Source organism: Patiria miniata, unplaced genomic scaffold (genome assembly GCF_015706575.1).
Source record: "Patiria miniata isolate m_02_andy unplaced genomic scaffold, ASM1570657v1 HiC_scaffold_10, whole genome shotgun sequence".
Taxonomy (NCBI): Eukaryota; Metazoa; Echinodermata; class Asteroidea; order Valvatida; family Asterinidae; genus Patiria; species Patiria miniata.
This window is the reverse complement of record NW_024037048.1, coordinates 8,807,806-8,824,311: the sequence shown is the minus strand read 5'-3', so window position 1 is coordinate 8,824,311 and position 16,506 is coordinate 8,807,806. Positions and strand designations below refer to the sequence as shown.

At 39.0% G+C, this 16,506-nt stretch overlaps 2 protein-coding genes across 3 annotated transcripts in view; one reads left to right on the top strand and one right to left on the bottom strand.

Moving 5' to 3' along the window:
• LOC119737081 (leucine-rich repeat serine/threonine-protein kinase 1-like) overlaps positions 1-5,667 on the bottom strand; it is a 41,978-nt gene extending 36,311 nt beyond the window's left edge. Inside the window, exon 1 of the mRNA XM_038211175.1 lies at positions 5,490-5,667. The gene's annotated coding sequence lies outside the window, so the exon portion shown is untranslated. The remainder of the gene's footprint in view (positions 1-5,489) is intronic.
• Positions 5,668-6,407: 740 nt separating this feature from the next.
• LOC119737073 (zinc finger CCHC domain-containing protein 9-like) lies at positions 6,408-9,171 on the top strand. 2 transcript variants are annotated; one of them, XM_038211154.1, is made up of 5 exons: positions 6,408-6,536; positions 7,256-7,818; positions 7,973-8,123; positions 8,561-8,728; positions 8,890-9,171. In XM_038211154.1, the coding sequence occupies exons 2-5, from the start codon at positions 7,381-7,383 to the stop codon at positions 9,024-9,026; spliced, it is 894 nt and encodes a 297-aa protein (XP_038067082.1). In that variant the 5' UTR covers positions 6,408-6,536; positions 7,256-7,380; the 3' UTR covers positions 9,027-9,171. The 2 variants fall into 2 exon arrangements, with proteins under 2 accessions (XP_038067082.1, XP_038067089.1); XM_038211161.1 differs by having other exon boundaries at positions 8,561-8,742; positions 8,890-9,016.
• The last annotated feature ends 7,335 nt before the right edge of the window (positions 9,172-16,506 follow it).

Genomic DNA, 16,506 nt, shown 5'->3' with positions numbered 1-16,506 from the left:
GAAAAAAAAAAAGTAAAAGAAGGCCATTTCCAAAGATGCGTCAAGCGTGGCCTAGTGGTTAGTGTTTGGGACTCATGATCAGAGGCTCATCTGCTGGCCATATGTTGTGTCCTTGGGCTAGCCACTTTATCCCACTTGCCTCTCTCCACCCAGGAGTATAAATGGTTCCAGCATTAGCTGGGGAGTAACCTGCGATGGACTAGCATCCCATCCAGGGAGAATACAAATTTTCTCAGTCATTTCATGCTACTGAAACCGGAGATAAACGCCGGCCTGATGGGCCACATTGGCTTGTGACAGACTTCATTTTATAATTGGCTGACTGAGAACATGTCCCGGATGCTGATTGGGCGCAATTCAAAACATGACTCAGCAACTTTTGAATTGAAAATCGAGACCCTAAAAAAATTTTTTTCTTAGAATATACAATGATATACAGCATTCAACTTCATCAGGTTAGCTGTTAAGCAACCTTCTTTAAATTTTGAGCACTTTTGTAGCTTAAAACGAAAAAAATGCCATGACAAAACGATCTACCCTTCTTTTAAGGTAAATATGATTGCCAAGCATTATTTTCTGCACCATCATTGAATACAATAGAGGCCATTCTGCAGTGCGGCCTGTAAAGTCCTCAACTTTCCATATGTATCATGTATTGCGTTCAGTTTCAGTCTCAATTACGTTTTCTAGAATCAGGAAGTACTTGTAAACTACAACACGATTAAAAAAAGATAACAGCAAAACAAAGAAACAATGCAAACCACAAAACTACACCACACAATCATTAATTCACCACTATAAAAATGTGATGATTTAGTTTTGAGGAACTTAACCCAAACGGCCCTGCTTGCTACTCCCTGTACCGGTACTGCCCCAAACCAGCCTGCCTGTTACTCCCTGTACTGCCCCAAACCAGCCTGCCTGTTACTCCCTGTACTGCCCTAAACCACCCTACCTGTTACTCCCTGTACTGCCCCAAACCACCCTGCCTGTTACTCCCTGTACTGCCCCAAACCAGCCTGCCTGTTACTCCCTGTACTGCCCCAAACCACCCTACCTGTTACTCCATGTACTGCCCCAAACCACCCTGCATGTTACTCCCTGTACTGCCCTAAACCACCCTGCCTGTTACTGCCTGTACTGCCCCAAACCATTTAATAACATTTTAAATAAAGATTTAATAAAACTAGGATCTTGGTCTCTCAAATTTTGCTGTAAACACTGCAAGCTTTGAACAAATATCCTCACCTGCAAAGGATATAACTGATTTTGCATTTTAAAAAAATTGATGTTGTTTTTAAAAGTGTTACGTACATGTACCGGTATGTAACGAAGGACGGACATTTTAGATAAAGTCAGAAAGTAAGCATAACATTTGGGTTGATAATGCCAAATGAAAGTGCCCATTAGAAACTGAATTTGTCCTAAGCACCCTTTTCCTTGCAGTGTGTCTGTCCATAACACAGAAAAAAGACCTGTTCTTTTCTCAGATAAAAAAAATTATCTCTTGTATTTCCTTGTCCTCGTCACTTTCAACTTAGCAAGGTATAGAAAAAACCTAAGCACCCTTTTCCTTACAGTGTGTCTGTCCATAACACAGAAAAAGACCTGTTATTTTCTCAAACAAAAAAGATATTATCTCTTGTATTTTCTTGTCCTAGTCACTTTCAACTTAGCAAGGTATGAAAACCCAGATGTTTGAAATAGGCTAAGTAAACAATCCAAAACATGAAATCTTCGGGGATTTCAGGACGCAGTGCCCTTTAACACTCTACATTTAGAGCCTTTTGCATGGGCAGTTCACATAATTTGTTCAGTAAACCTTGGCAGTTTTGTTATATGGAAAGCGGTATCTACAACCTCAATGATGGTTGTTTTCAATGTATTTGTAAATATGTTGCAAAAACAACCAATACATTTGGGACTGAGCATAATTATCTCAATTTTTGTTAGAGAACGCTTTGGACAATTTTCAAGACCACTCAAGTTTTTACAAAAACCACCAGAGTGCCATGAGAGTACCATGCCATGACTTTGATACCTGCGGTGGGTCAGCGCTGGTGAGTGCCTGGCAATGATGGATTTAGTTCAGTAACAATGAAGGCACAAAAAGGTTCACTCAATGCATTCCGGCCAAACAAAGGCATCGTCCTTTAAAATGGCTGCTACACAAGCTGTACCAGTATTAATGGTCACCCTATCTATCAAACCGCTTCAACAGGCTTTGACAGAACTTTATACAGTTTATCATGTTTATTCCATCTAGGGTTCTGGTAGTTGCTGACCAGCCTGTACAAAAGCTATGGGAGAGCAAGTCAATATATTTTGTGATGATTTGTGACAGTTCTAGATCAGAAGCAGGGTTAACGTTTTAAAAAAATAGGAAAAATTTACTTTTTACCATCCCGAGCAATGCGCATTTAATAAGGGAAAAACAGTGTGAGGATCCGGTCTTCACTGCGTGATAATGACCGAAGTCGAGGTAACAGCGGTATTTAACAGTGGTAACGCCCAACCCAGTCATTATCATGCAGTGAAGAGCAGATTCTCACACTGTTATTCCCATTCGTAAATGCCGGTACCTTTTTAACAAAATAAACAGTTAAAATGCTCAAATTTTGTAACTTTTCTTTCGGCGATATTTCCAGACTGTTTTGTGTTCATGTTCAGTGGCCACTGGCCTTGCGGGCCCAGGCTGCGCTGGACGTCTTCATTGCATTATGACTGACGTCAAGAGTACGCACTTCTGCTGCCGTACCGAAACAAATACGACAATTTTTTTTCATATTTTTATCTGATGGAGGAAGCTGAAATTTCATTTAAACATATTCCTTGTGTCCAGAATTGCAAAGATTCTCGGTTTAGAAAAAGTAAATATGTCCGTGGGCGAAGTGTTTACAGAAAATAAATCGCAGATCCATCGACGGCTTTTTCCACGCTTCCGTCGTAAACATCCTCACACTGCAGTGCAAGCATATCATTTTAAAACTTCCTTACGCGCGTGCAACCGAACACACTGTGTTGTGTACATGCGCGTAAGTCAAGCACGATGATTCTTGAGCACATGTGTACTGCTGTTTTGTTACAAGCTACCGTAGAATTGTTGTAAATTTGGCCAATCATTTGGCTTACATGATGCTTGATCAATGCTGGTTCAGGGGCCATTTTATTTGCCAAGCCAGTCTTTATCACCATTAATACACCCCCACGTGATCCAGTCTCGACCAATCAGAAGCCATCAACTCTCCAAGGTATTTATTAATACACTACAAAAGAGTCACAAATTTTGAACTAAATCAATTTAAATACACTTTTATACTGGCAGCCCAACCATGTATCGGTACCATAACCAAAAAAGTGAATCAAATGTCTTGAGAGAGTACGAAAGGGTGAAGTTGGAGCCAATTTAATGTAGATTACATCTACATGTATCTCTTGTCATTTGTACATATTTTCGTTTGAAGTGCAGTGCTCAAAATCTAAAGACGGGTGCTTTATAACTACCCTGATGAACTTTTACACAAATGTAGCTCAGTGAATGCTGTATATTACGAGAAAACAATATTCAAGGATATCAATTTCAATTCAAAAGTTGCCAGTCATATTTTGAATTGCGCCCGAAATCAGCATCTGGGGCACTCTTTTAGCCGACTGATGATACGCGATGTCACGCACTGAACCGACTAATAACAGCATACGCGAGCGAGTGCGTCGTGTAAACGCTTGCGCACACCCATTCGCGGGTTCGCACAATTACAAACCAATGGAAATTTCCAAAAATGTGCCACTTGACACATCTTTAGGAAATAACCTTTTTTATTTTGTTTTCTTCAAAATGACTGCATGCCAGAAGGAATAATTTCACAGGGAGTTTAGTACCATTACTATCTTTAAACCAAGTAAGCTTTTCAATAATAATTTGGACAGTTACTTTTTTGATAGCTGCAAATGATCTACTCTTAACCTTAGTGATGGTCAGTCATTGCAAACGGTCTGAATTTTTTTATGTATGCATGACGTTTCTACATGCATGATCTCTTGTGGAAAAAACTTCCTGGCTGGGTCGAACCGTCAGTCCATCTAAATTTTTAAATTGAAAATGAATTTTGTTTGAAATGCTTAAAAATTATTCTTAAGTCATGATCTCATAGACTTTGCACACATTTTTTTTCTCAAAATAGGCCAATGAAGATAAAAAAATCAAGTTTAACCTCGAAAGTCATGATTTAAATTCAACATGTTCCAATAATCGGCAATGGATATTTAGCTGCAATGGGCTGAATGAGAACATGTTCTGGAGGCTGATTTCGGGCGCAACTCAAAATATGACTCCGCAACTTTTGAATTGAAATCGAGATCCTAAAATATTGCTTTTCTCGGAATATACAGCATTCACTGAGCTAAAACTTCATCAGGTTAGTTGTTAAGCACCCTTCTTTAGATTTTGGGCACTTTTGTTGCTTCAAACGAAAAACAAACTCACAAATAAAAGGAAAGATTCCCATATCTGGCCATCACTAATTTTTCTGTTTAGTGACCTAGTATCAGCCATCAGAAAGTGATAATAATGTCCTAAAATGTCAAAATTAGCAGGGAAAATTTTGAATTATTTACCGAGAAAACACTTAGAGATTTTCAGACCAGTCTCATAGGGTTTGTGCATAGGGTGACAAGTGATGGCCAGATATGGGAATCTTTCCAAATAAAATAACCTAGGCCTATGAAATTTTAGCCCCATAAATGTGGCCAATTTACTGGACACCTCCGTAAACATATAGGCCACACATCCACATACTTATGTACAAAAACGTGTCGCACTTTGCCAAATTTTGATTTTCACATTTAGGCTTAGTTTGTAGGGTTTTTTTGCTTTAGAAATTAGAAGCATACTCACCCTCTTTATAGGCTAATCAGAAAGTGCTGCCTTTTTCAGATGTCTAATTTTTGTGAAATTTCATGTTGAAACTTTGATACGCAAACGTGTGCAAATGAATCTGGAAATTTCACGAAAATAGACATCTGAAAAAGGCAGCACTTTCTGATTAGCCTATAAAGAGGGTGAGTATGCTTCTAAAGCAAAAAAAACCTACAAACTAAGCCTAAATGTGAAAATCAAAATTTGGCAAAGTGCGACATGTTTTTGTACATGTGGATGTGTGGCCTATGTTTACGGAGGCAGTCCAGTAAATAGGCCACATTTATGGGGCTAATGAAATTTAAACTCTTTGAATACTTTCATCATGCCCCACAATCTCGGTGTGAAAACCTGACCAAGTATAGTTTGGACACTGTAGTAATACTGCTTGATAAATATGGGGCTTAGTTTACCAAGTAATCAAAATGGGTTTTGGGGAAAATGATATCCAACAAACTTTGAGCTTTGTCAACATGTTCAATGTTGACAAGTTCACGAACCATGTCAATGTGAACCGACACATGACTGACAATGACTGAGCTGGTCGGGGCTAACTAAATGAGGTGTAACTTACCACTTAAACTGTAGTTGATACGGCCAATTGTTGATATTCACATCCCAGATCACCTAATCCCTTATCTTAGAAGTTTGACGATTATTTAAAACTCGCAAACATGACTTTCGGGGAACTTTTCGGGATGGGAGGGGAACTTCGCTTCGTAAAATCGTCGTCTTTACTTTTACTAGTTTACATTCCTAGCGTCAAGAGAGGGCGCTTCTCAGAAAAACCGGAAGCTTGAACTTTAGAGAGCGTCAAGAGAGGGCGCTTCTCAGAAAACCCGGAAGCTTGAACTTCAATATAGAGGGCGCTGTCACGCCCCAACTATCGCATCGGTCCCAACTATAGTTGGGACTGTCCCAACTATAGTGCGGCAGTTGGGTCGGCCCAACTATAGTTAGGACTGGAGTTGTGCCGGATGCTTCATGCTTGGCAGATCTTGTTGGATTAAATGTTCCGCGGCGCTGGCACCGTGTATTCGTCGTGCATGCATGCCGCAAGGCTGGCCGGTCACGTGGTACTGCCTAGTTGGACGAGTTGTCCAGCTGCTGGGTTTTATTATCCAGCAACATTTTGCAAAATTCAAAGATTGCCATGGCCGGCCAACTATAGATGGGCCCCACCCATAGCTAATGTCAAAGGTCCCAAGTCGGACATGTAAGCAGAGCTGTAGGGAATGTTTTATAATCGTACATCAATGTAAACTATAGTTGGGACACCGCAAAATAAAAAGATCGGAGTGGCCCAACTATAGATGGGCCAGCCCAACAATGGAACTTACAGTTGGGACCGTCCCAACTATAGTTGGGACAGGCCCAACTATAGTTGGGCCAGCCCAACTATGGAACTACAGTTGGGACAGGCCCAACTATAGTTGGGACAGGCCCAACTATAGTTGGGACCGATGCGATAGTTGGGGCGTGACAGCGCTATGATGTAAACACGTGCCACAATCTGCGTCCATCGTGATGAACCGGTTGAGCAACTTAACTTGTGGCGTTTTACACACGCATCAACATGAGCATGACTGCACGATGAAACTGAAAGGCAGTAGGTTTATTTGTAAGTGAATAGTGACTTCTTTATCACATTTACAAATAAAGGTTATCACGATGTGTTTTACCTCAGTTTTAAGATTGATTAAGGCCTGTAGTATGATTTGATGAACTGAAAATGATTGAACCAGAGCTGAGGGACAGATTTTTGTTCATAATGTATACATGGTATATTGCTTGAGTAAAGAGCGCCCTCACAATGGATTTTTTTTTATTTATAATCGATCACTGACAATAAAATTACAAACTACAAAGGGTCTACTCGTACGTATCACAGACCTGTCTATTTTGACGGTGCTTTGCTTTTGTCATGTTTGTTGTGCATGTTTGTTTGTTTTTTTTATTTGCTAATCCATTGTCGTGACTACGAATCACTGTGTTTACTGCCCCGACTGTTGTTGCTCCATCCAGCCATTCCTCTACGATCCACCATCATGACCATACTAGTCTGATCATCCTAACAATAGTTTCTCATCTCCATTGGTTAAGTCTGCAAAATATCCTATCGGATACAGCAACACTAACTCCTCTAATTTGTTTGGCCATACGGTTGGGCATAAAACAATAGCCAAACTGAACATGTCGTTGAGACTACCCAACTATGGATGAGCAACATTTGAAACAGATGCCACAATTCGGGTGTAATACCTGTACACATTTCTTAAGAAGGTTAGTTAAAATTCAGTATATTTTACAGCTATTGTCTTTTTTTAAATATATTTTCAGACAGGACAACCATATTGCAGTGCCCCAGATTCACCATCGAAGGATTTTCCAGATTTACTTCAAGAGAAGCTTGAATACGCCTGTCGTTAATGTAGATGACTTGGTTGTAAAGAGTAAACTGCACAATGACGCGCTACGCCCGAGGAAATAAAGGGAACAGGAAAAGGCCTCATGAAGCTTCATCTTGGAGCGATCTTAAAACTGAAGATGCAAATCATCAACAGCAGAAGACTAAAGATAACGGAGACGACACACCCAAAGGGAAAGATCAAACATCCGTTAAGACTTCAAAGAGAAGGAAGCAGAAGTCGAAGCTGAGAGACAAAGGGATTTCTTTGGACGAACACAAGAGCATCTTAAAGAAACCTCAAAAAAGCAAGGGTGATGAACTTCAACAGGAAGGAACTGGTAGTCTCCATTCAAGCTTGAGTGAGAGACTAACCTCTTGGAGTGACGCCAAATCTGCTGAGGAAACTGAGCGAAAACTTGAAACGGACAAAAAGAAAGATAAACGAAGAGAAGAACGGCGATTGAAACGGATCAAGAAAAAATCCAATAAGATGGTAATTTATTCATAGTCAAACTTTTCTTCCGATGAAGCAATGTTTTCAAATATTTTCAAATGAATTTATGAACCTATGCTGCTGAATTAATACTTGTTTATTGTTTATCATCAATACCTGATTATTGCTGATTATTATTCTTATCAATTGATAGGTGTGTTATCATTGTCGTGAGGCTGGCCATGGCGTTGCTGATTGCCCCAAGATGTTACTTGATGAAGAGCAAGGCACAGGAATTTGTTTCCGATGCGGTTCCACTGAGCACGAAGCTAGCAAATGTACAGCCAAAGTGGATCCCTCCAAGGGTAAGTCAAAAGACTCAACTTGCTGTAATATCTTGTGATGGACATGTGACGGACATGTGATGACTTGTGATGGACATGTGATGACTTGTGATGGATATGTGAGGACTTGTGATGGACATGTGATGACTTGTGATGGACATGTGATGACTTGTGATGGACATGTGATGGACATGTGAGGACATGTGAGTGACATGTGAGTGACATGTGAGTGACATGTGAGTGACATGTGAGTGACATGTGAGTGACATGTGATGGATCACATGTGATGCATCACATGTGCATCACATGTGATGCACATGTGATGCACATGTGATGCACATGTGATGCACATGTGATGCACATGTGACGCACATGTGACGCACATGTGATGCACATGATGCACATGTGATGCACATGAGTATTATAAACAATAAAAGTAATACATTTCTTTTCGGCAGGTGATTTTCCGTTCGCAAAGTGCTTCATCTGCCAAGAGACGGGTCATTTATCCAACAGCTGCCCTGATAACCCACGCGGCCTCTACCCGCTAGGAGGAAGTTGCAAGCATTGTGGGTCCGTAGAGCATCGGAATCAACACTGCCCTCACGGTCTTGATGCGCAGAAACGTAAGACATAGCATGTAAGGTTGTGTCCGAATTAACTATGTTTCATGTACATGACATGACACGCCATTTTAGGAGATACAACCTTGTTGTGCAAACACAACGAAATACTACTTTTATTGACCGACTGACGTACTTCATTTGTTATTTTATCCCAACTTCAGAGACATCAGATACCACCTTGCCTACGCTCAGTAGCACACTCAGCTGGAGTGCAGACGCCGAGATTGACGAAATCAAACCAAGACCAACGACTGCCAGACAGCCGATCCAGAAAACTCCCAAAATAGTCAAATTTTAAAACTTGACACATGTGACGAGGAAATAAGTGCCAGTTTGTTTTGAAAAGTTAAAGTGGTGGTGAAGTCTGTCACAAGCCAATGTGGCCCATCAGGTCAGCGTTTATCTCCGGTCTCCTAGGCATGAAACGACCGAGGATATGTCTATCCCCCCTGGATGGGATGCTAGTCCATCACAGGTTACTCCCCAGCTAATGCCGGTACCCATTTACACTCCTGGGTGGAGAGGGGCAAGTGGGGTGAAGTGGCTTGCCCAAGGACACAACATATGACCAGCAGGCTGAGAATATTTCTATCCCCCTGGATCGGATGCCAGTCCATTGCAGGTTACTCCCCAGCTAATGCCAGTACCCATTTATACTCCTGGGTGGAGAGAGGCAAGTGGGGTAAAGTGGCTTGCCGAAGGACACAACATATGACCAGCAGCTGGATTCGAATCCCTGACCCTCGGATCATGAGTCACAAACCCTAACCACTAGGCCACACCCCCCCCCCAAAAAAAAGTGAAAAAAAAAACATATTGGAAAAGACACTCTTATGTACATCTTGAATGAATAAGGAAGGGGTGTGGCCAGGCAAAGTTCTACAGAGGGGGACCCCTCCCCTGTGCATTTGTGTAAACTAGTGTTTCCCAAGATTAAATTTTAACAAAGTGAAACAAATTATTCTTAGTTTGGTCTGAAATTGTCCAAAATGTTGTAAAGCCTAATTTCTTATTTTAATAAAGACGCTTTCTGAAAATCAGGTTTCAAACAATTTTTATCCCTGTAACGTTTATCCATAGCACCATACCAAGGTATGAATCTATATTCTACCTAAAGATAGATAGCTCCCCTGTTGAAATGAAAATGTTTGCATTAAATTCCAAATCACATATTCATCAACTTGGCTACTTTAATATGACATTGTCTTGTTCGTCAAATTGGCTACTTCAAAGGGAAGATACAACATTTGCAAACACGACAAAATGAAATGATCAAATTATCACGAAATACCTTACTGGATTGTTGGGGAATGACAGTCCGAAGCATCCTGTAAAATCGTGGCTCCTGGTGTGCTGACATTTTCAAGAAAAACGGTACTTTTCCAACGCTGGTCAGCTGACCAGTGTTGGAGAAAACTGGCTTTTTTTTATAATTAGTTATTCCGCATTTTCTTTGCAATTGATCACACACCTGTGAAGGGGTTCAAGCCTGCTGGACTGATTCTCTGCCCTTAAAAATTCCCAAAGTCTATAAATTGCTGTGGGTCGGGAACCAGACTACAAAAACATGATTGGTTTTCCTGGTTTTTCCAGCATCTACAAGCCCAAAACGTGAAACAAGTCATGTTAATAATATTTGCTATAACATACTAAGGCCAAAAAAAAAAGTCTCCGGTTTCTGGTATGCGCGTGCGTCGCCGTAGCCATGTGCGTCGGCAAAATGAAAAAGGTTTTTTTTTCAATAAAAGATGTCTCAAAATCGCCAAACTTACTGGTTTGACTGGAATCCTGCTGCTACATAGTTTTAACGTGTTTTTAGATGGGGTTATGATCGAGAATAAGCTTCATGTGGCCTCTCTGCCAGACTCACTTTAGTTGGGCACCATTTGCAGTCATCAGCCGACATTTGAAGCAAAAAAAAGCAGGTAAAAATATTTTAAAAAGCCGCGTCGCCGCACCTCTTTTTGGGCAAGCTCCATACCAGAAACCGGAGACTTTTTTTTTGGCCTAATCCTCCAAATGCAATTATTTCTGAAAATTGCAGCAAAAGCAAATGTTGTACATTCCGTTTAATATCATACCATTGTCTTTAGTTATGTAAAACAAAATAAATAGGTACATGTACTTACATTTTGAACAAATCTGCTTGTCGGTCCAGTCTTTCCAGCACATCAGTTCCCAAGGAAATATATCATTCTTTGAGTTTCACAACAAAATCTTTCAAGTCACGCAAACATTCAGGGCCCCTGCCCTCTGCTTAGTGAACCTTGGACAAGTAAATATTCACATGTGTAGAGTTGACAGTGTAAAAATAAACATCAGATCATTGAACACTGTTTTGTTGTCTGTCCTTGAACAAAAAAATAACACTTTTTGAGTTCTGCATATTTTTATTGACGCATGAGTGCAGAATTGACAATAAAATCAGAAGATGCAGGAACAAAAGCATTTGTTTTATTGTCATGTGATCGCACTCGAGGCTGAACCAGTTTCCTGGAAGTCTAGAAATAAAATCTGGACTTTCCCCTAAAGTTTATTGGACATGAAATTTACCCCGTGGGATTTAGTGTAGCACAATCAAACAAGCTGCACATATCCTGGGTAGCCATGGTTTTTTTTTTTTTATTCAAGTGCACTATAAACATTTAGATATGTTATATGATTGTCGAGGGTTCGGCACTGCTTGGGTTTGAATGTCAACCAGATAAAGACTAGGATTACAACCTGAATGCTGACAACTTCATTTTGTTAAAAGTTTAAGAGCCATAAAATTATAAACACTATATTGAGTCTGTGTCAGTCCCAGTACTTTTTGGTTTTTATTGGACACATAGATCCAAATTTGCTTACAAGTTACAGAAATGGACAGATTCCTTGTTCAATTTCTTGCAAGCCTGTCCTTTCAAAACAGGCATTTTTAGTCAAATCTTGAACGGTTAAGACATCGGTCCAAGAGTACTATATAGTGATGGCTGTTTTTGTACTAAATTTGCAATTTTTAAGCTATAACAGTAGCTTCCACATGTCACTTGGTGGTTGGTCAGTCTGTCTGTCTGTCTGTCCACGAAAATTGACCAAAAATATTTGACCAAAAATCGATCAAATGCCATGCCATGGTCATATAAATGCACTCTTGCCGAAAGTTTTCAGAAGACCGACTTTGTTTCGATCGATGCGCATGCGCGTCTATTTTTGCATATGAAGTGAGACATTGCAGAACCGTGCCAGCGTTTATTGTGCACTCGCGCTTGTTTACTTTCCATTTGGTTAAATGAGTCCGTTTCCACGGTAACAACTAAAAATACAGACGTCCTTCGCTGTATTGAAATATTTACACGTTTTATTCAAATCGGTTTTCATCAGTATAAAAGAACTATCCTTGCTGTACCATGAACACATTAAAATACTTATTCACTTATTTTACATCAACCTCATATAAAAAGGAAAAAAATGTCACTTCACAGACAATCTGTACAATTCAGACAATTAAATGATGAAAACTTAATCAAACCATTGAGGAAAACACCATGTTATAAAGAGAATAGCTTTTGAAAGATTTGAAAAGTTTCTGAAAATCTATTTTCTGGCAAGTCAAAAATAAACCATTCATTCAAGTAGGTGTTGTATTATTTTTGTGTCAGTTGTCCACAACTTCTTGTAAATGGCAAGTTAAAACTAAAAATAAAAAAGTCCAATACATTTGGTTGTAAAACCTTAATGCTTTAGTTTTGAAAAATATGAATTTTAATAATTAACCAATAGGGACAAAAAAATCAAGGAAACTAAATTATGTGATTGAACAAAATAATACATGTTTTTCGTGGAAAAAAAATAATATACAAGTGATGATCTGAAAACACTATAGACAACTGAGTTTATATATTTGAATAAATTTAAATAATTACAAAGTGATCAACCGACACAACCAGAATTAATCTACAAACGATTCACACATTTTACAAAAAATTCTACAGCGTATGCAAAATATATAAGCCACCAATTTCTACAATGTCCTTTATAAGCTATGTTTTTTTTTGCATAGTAGTTAGTAGAATAGATCTTGAAACATAATTTAAGAAGTCTGTTTTCTTACAGGAAAAAAAATCTTAATTTTTGGCAGAAAAGTCATAGATTGCTTCAGTACAACCATTAATCCTAACCACCCCAACTCCATCAAAATCCATCCCACCCATTTTGGTGGATTTTGTGGGACTTGGTCCTGCAGGCCTGGCGTGACTATATACAGGAGTTTGATGGACTTGGGCCTAATGGCCTGAAGCAGTACTAGGGGTATCCGTTTGATTTTGCCTAGCTTCCTGTACTGCTATTGTGATAAAAGCCATGTGTAGCAAGTCCATGAATGTCAACCAGTGCGTCAGTGGTGGATTCCATTATGTCATGTACAGTTTTGTATTGGAAGCACAGTGATTGATGGATTTTGATAGACTTGGTCCAGTTCCTAGTAAAAGACGCTAGGGAGTTAAGGTTAAAAGAAATCCAGTTTCAGAACAAAAATAATCAAATTGAAATTTAAACCCAATTATAATTTTAGAAGTCACATGATGTATTTAAGTCCAAAATCAGTATTTTTATCAGATTTGAAGAGCATCTTTTTTTTATTTGTACCAAGCCGCTACAAAAACCCAGGCCAGCGCAAGTTAGAACGTCTTCATAAAAGCCTCACTGCTACAAAATATCCTTATTTGAATAAATTTACGGAGCACCCCATAATCTATCCTTTCTAGTATTCCCCAAATCATCTTCTCCTTGTATCTCATGGGTTTTAACTCAACTCAGCAGCAAAAACAAAACAATAAGGTGTTTCACGGTAATATGCGCCATCTTGTTCACGGGGCAAAAAGAACACGCGTTGCTAGACGCGGGCGCATTTTGGAATGACCGCATGATGACTAGGAAAGCGCCAAAGTTTTCCTCTAACGATACGTGCACAGCACCGCGTATAAAATTGCCCCGTCGGCAAAATGACGCATATTTCCGTGAAACACTTTATTATGAATAGTACCAAACCTTAATATTTTAGATTGAAATTTTAATCACAATTTCTATCTACACAAATATTGGCAATTTTGTTTCATCAAATTTGAATAAGAGATGAACGACCTTAAAAAATTAGTCAAACTTTTTTTCAAACTGCTTACAAAAATACATACAAATTTACCGACTCTTGCCGTTTCATGTTTTCGTAAAATCTGACGGAAAACGTGGCAAATAGGCTGAGAGTACCTTTGAGTATTTTAAGTTTCAGACCATTGTAAATTAGTTCCCAATTACCAAAATTTTGTTCTAACAATTTTGTTAGAGTAAATTCTATAGATCCATTGATTGTCACTGTACTGTTTTTCAACTACATGTATATTTTGTTTTAGTTATTTCAAAGCAGAAAAAAATATCACTACATTCTCTTGTTTTGTCGTTCTATTTTAAATCAGCTGACAATCGTAAAATAAGCAATGTCTATTGAATTATACACATTGTTATACATATATATATGTCTACTATAAAAGAAAATATGTAATTTTCAAGGAGCAATTTGACAAAGATATTGAATAACACTGAAATATACAGACAACAAAAAATAGGCATGATTTTCAAAAGAGCTTTTTCAACAAATTTTTCAACTATTTTCTTGCGTTTAGCTTTTGTAATTTGAATGCAATTAATGTAGGAAACAATGTCATGAAACTGTTAATTACATTACAAAAATAAGTAATGCTGATTTTTAGTAATTCATGAACTAATTATAGAAGCATGATTATATTCAAAATGAGACGTGGCATTGTTTTTCAATCATATACAGGCTTTTAAGCAGATCCAGGTGAATAAGTAGAACAGCAGAATCAAAGTTTTCAACAACAAACAGGACAAAAGTAGGACTTTTGAGGACAAAATCAGGATACAAGTAGGACTTTTGCGGGCTTTCGGGAGTAACTTCGTTGATACCCATGTCCACAGCATCTAAGCCTCATTTGGCATGTTCTGTACTCACAACACTTATGGCCAAGTTCGGGCAAGGACCATTAGTCGACTAGTGGTTGATTTGTGACGTACCTTACGCCTGCGCACTGATAACAACGTGCGAACGTCTCTAGTCAAACGCTGGTCAAAATGTCTTCGCAAAACTTCTGGATCCTGGCTCTCTGCTAGTGTTATGAATGCGCGCGGCTATTGGTTACCAGCGATGCAACCAGCCCCAGTAGGTTGGTTCCAAATAGTCAGCTAGCATAGTCAACCATCGTCGACTAGACAGAGTTCGGGCTAACTTTAGTCGAACTATGGTTAATCAATGGTCAACAATAGTTCTTGCGTGAACTTGACCTAAGCTTTTGGAAGTACAGTTGCAGTACTCGGAGTTATCAGAGTTTTTGGACAAAACAGTACGAAAAAGTAGGAATTTCTAGAAAACAGTAGGAAAAATTAGGAGCCAGGTAAAAAAAAAAGCGAAAAGTAGGAATTCTTGGAAGCCTGCATTTGAATATACAGGGTGGATAAAAAAAAACGAAACTGAGATATTATTGCTAATTGGAACAGAAGTAGGGCACATGTGAATCGAAGGGAGATATCCTCTGTTAGGGTTGAATCACCTCTTTAAAATGACACCCTGATCATGTCATTACATTCACGGTTGACTGAGCAGTGACCAATTTTAATGAAAGGGTCTATTTTAATAGAGGATTGCGCCACTTTTCATGGTGAAATCTCTTTTTCCCCCACCTGCCTTGATTGGCCACCATAGCCTTTCACTCTGTGACAAATTACAACACAAAAGCACAATTGAAAAGTGCCGCAATTCTCTAAATAGACCCTTGCATAAAATCGGTCACTGCTCAGTCAACCGTGAATGTAACGACATGATCAGGGTGTCATTTTAAAGAGGAGATTCAACCCTAACAGAGGATATCTCCCTTTGATTCACATGTGCCCTACTTCTGTTCCAATTAGCAATAATATCTCGGTTTCGGTTTTTTTTTATCCACCCTGTATTGCAACAGATTATCTTGAAGATATATTTCGCAACACTGCAAACATTGAATGCAATATACAACAAGGCGTTACTTTGTGTTTTTTTGTGTAACGAGTATTTTCTTAGCGAGTACTTGACAATGCAATCATACCATATTCTGTAGGGTAAACCCAGTGCATTGTGGGACATTTTCGCAAGTCAAGAGGAAGCACAAATCAAACTGAAGCATTGTTGGCATGACATTTACAACATGTAAAATACATTGACACTTGTCCCCTATAAACTCCCTATAAAATATGGGTAGGTACACAAGACTGAAGAGCTCAACCCCTCTTAATGCAATAACCAATGTGTTTATGACTCTCCGCCAAAGTGAACGATAATGTCGCATTTAGCTTGGCGTTAAAGTGGGGACTAAGTTTTCACCTATATTATTTTTTTCTTTGGTAAGATTTTGAGTCTGATTTGTGAAGATATGTTGAAGATGTCACTGACTGTGTTCAGTGATGTAGTCAAAGGCAATCACAAGTCATCACAAGTCAATTACAAGTCATCACAAGTCATCATAAGTCAATCACAAGCCAATCAAAGGTCATCCACTCCTAGGTTACAGAGAATATACAACACTTGCTTTTTCTGTAATTTTCAGAAATGGATGGATTTGAGGGTTAGTATTTTACGGCAAATATTGTTACACTAACTTGTTTGAAGTTTTGTGTTCGTAGATGCTGGAAAAACCAAGAAAAACAATCATGTTCCTGTAGTCTGGTTCCCTGACCCCACTTAAGGTGAAACG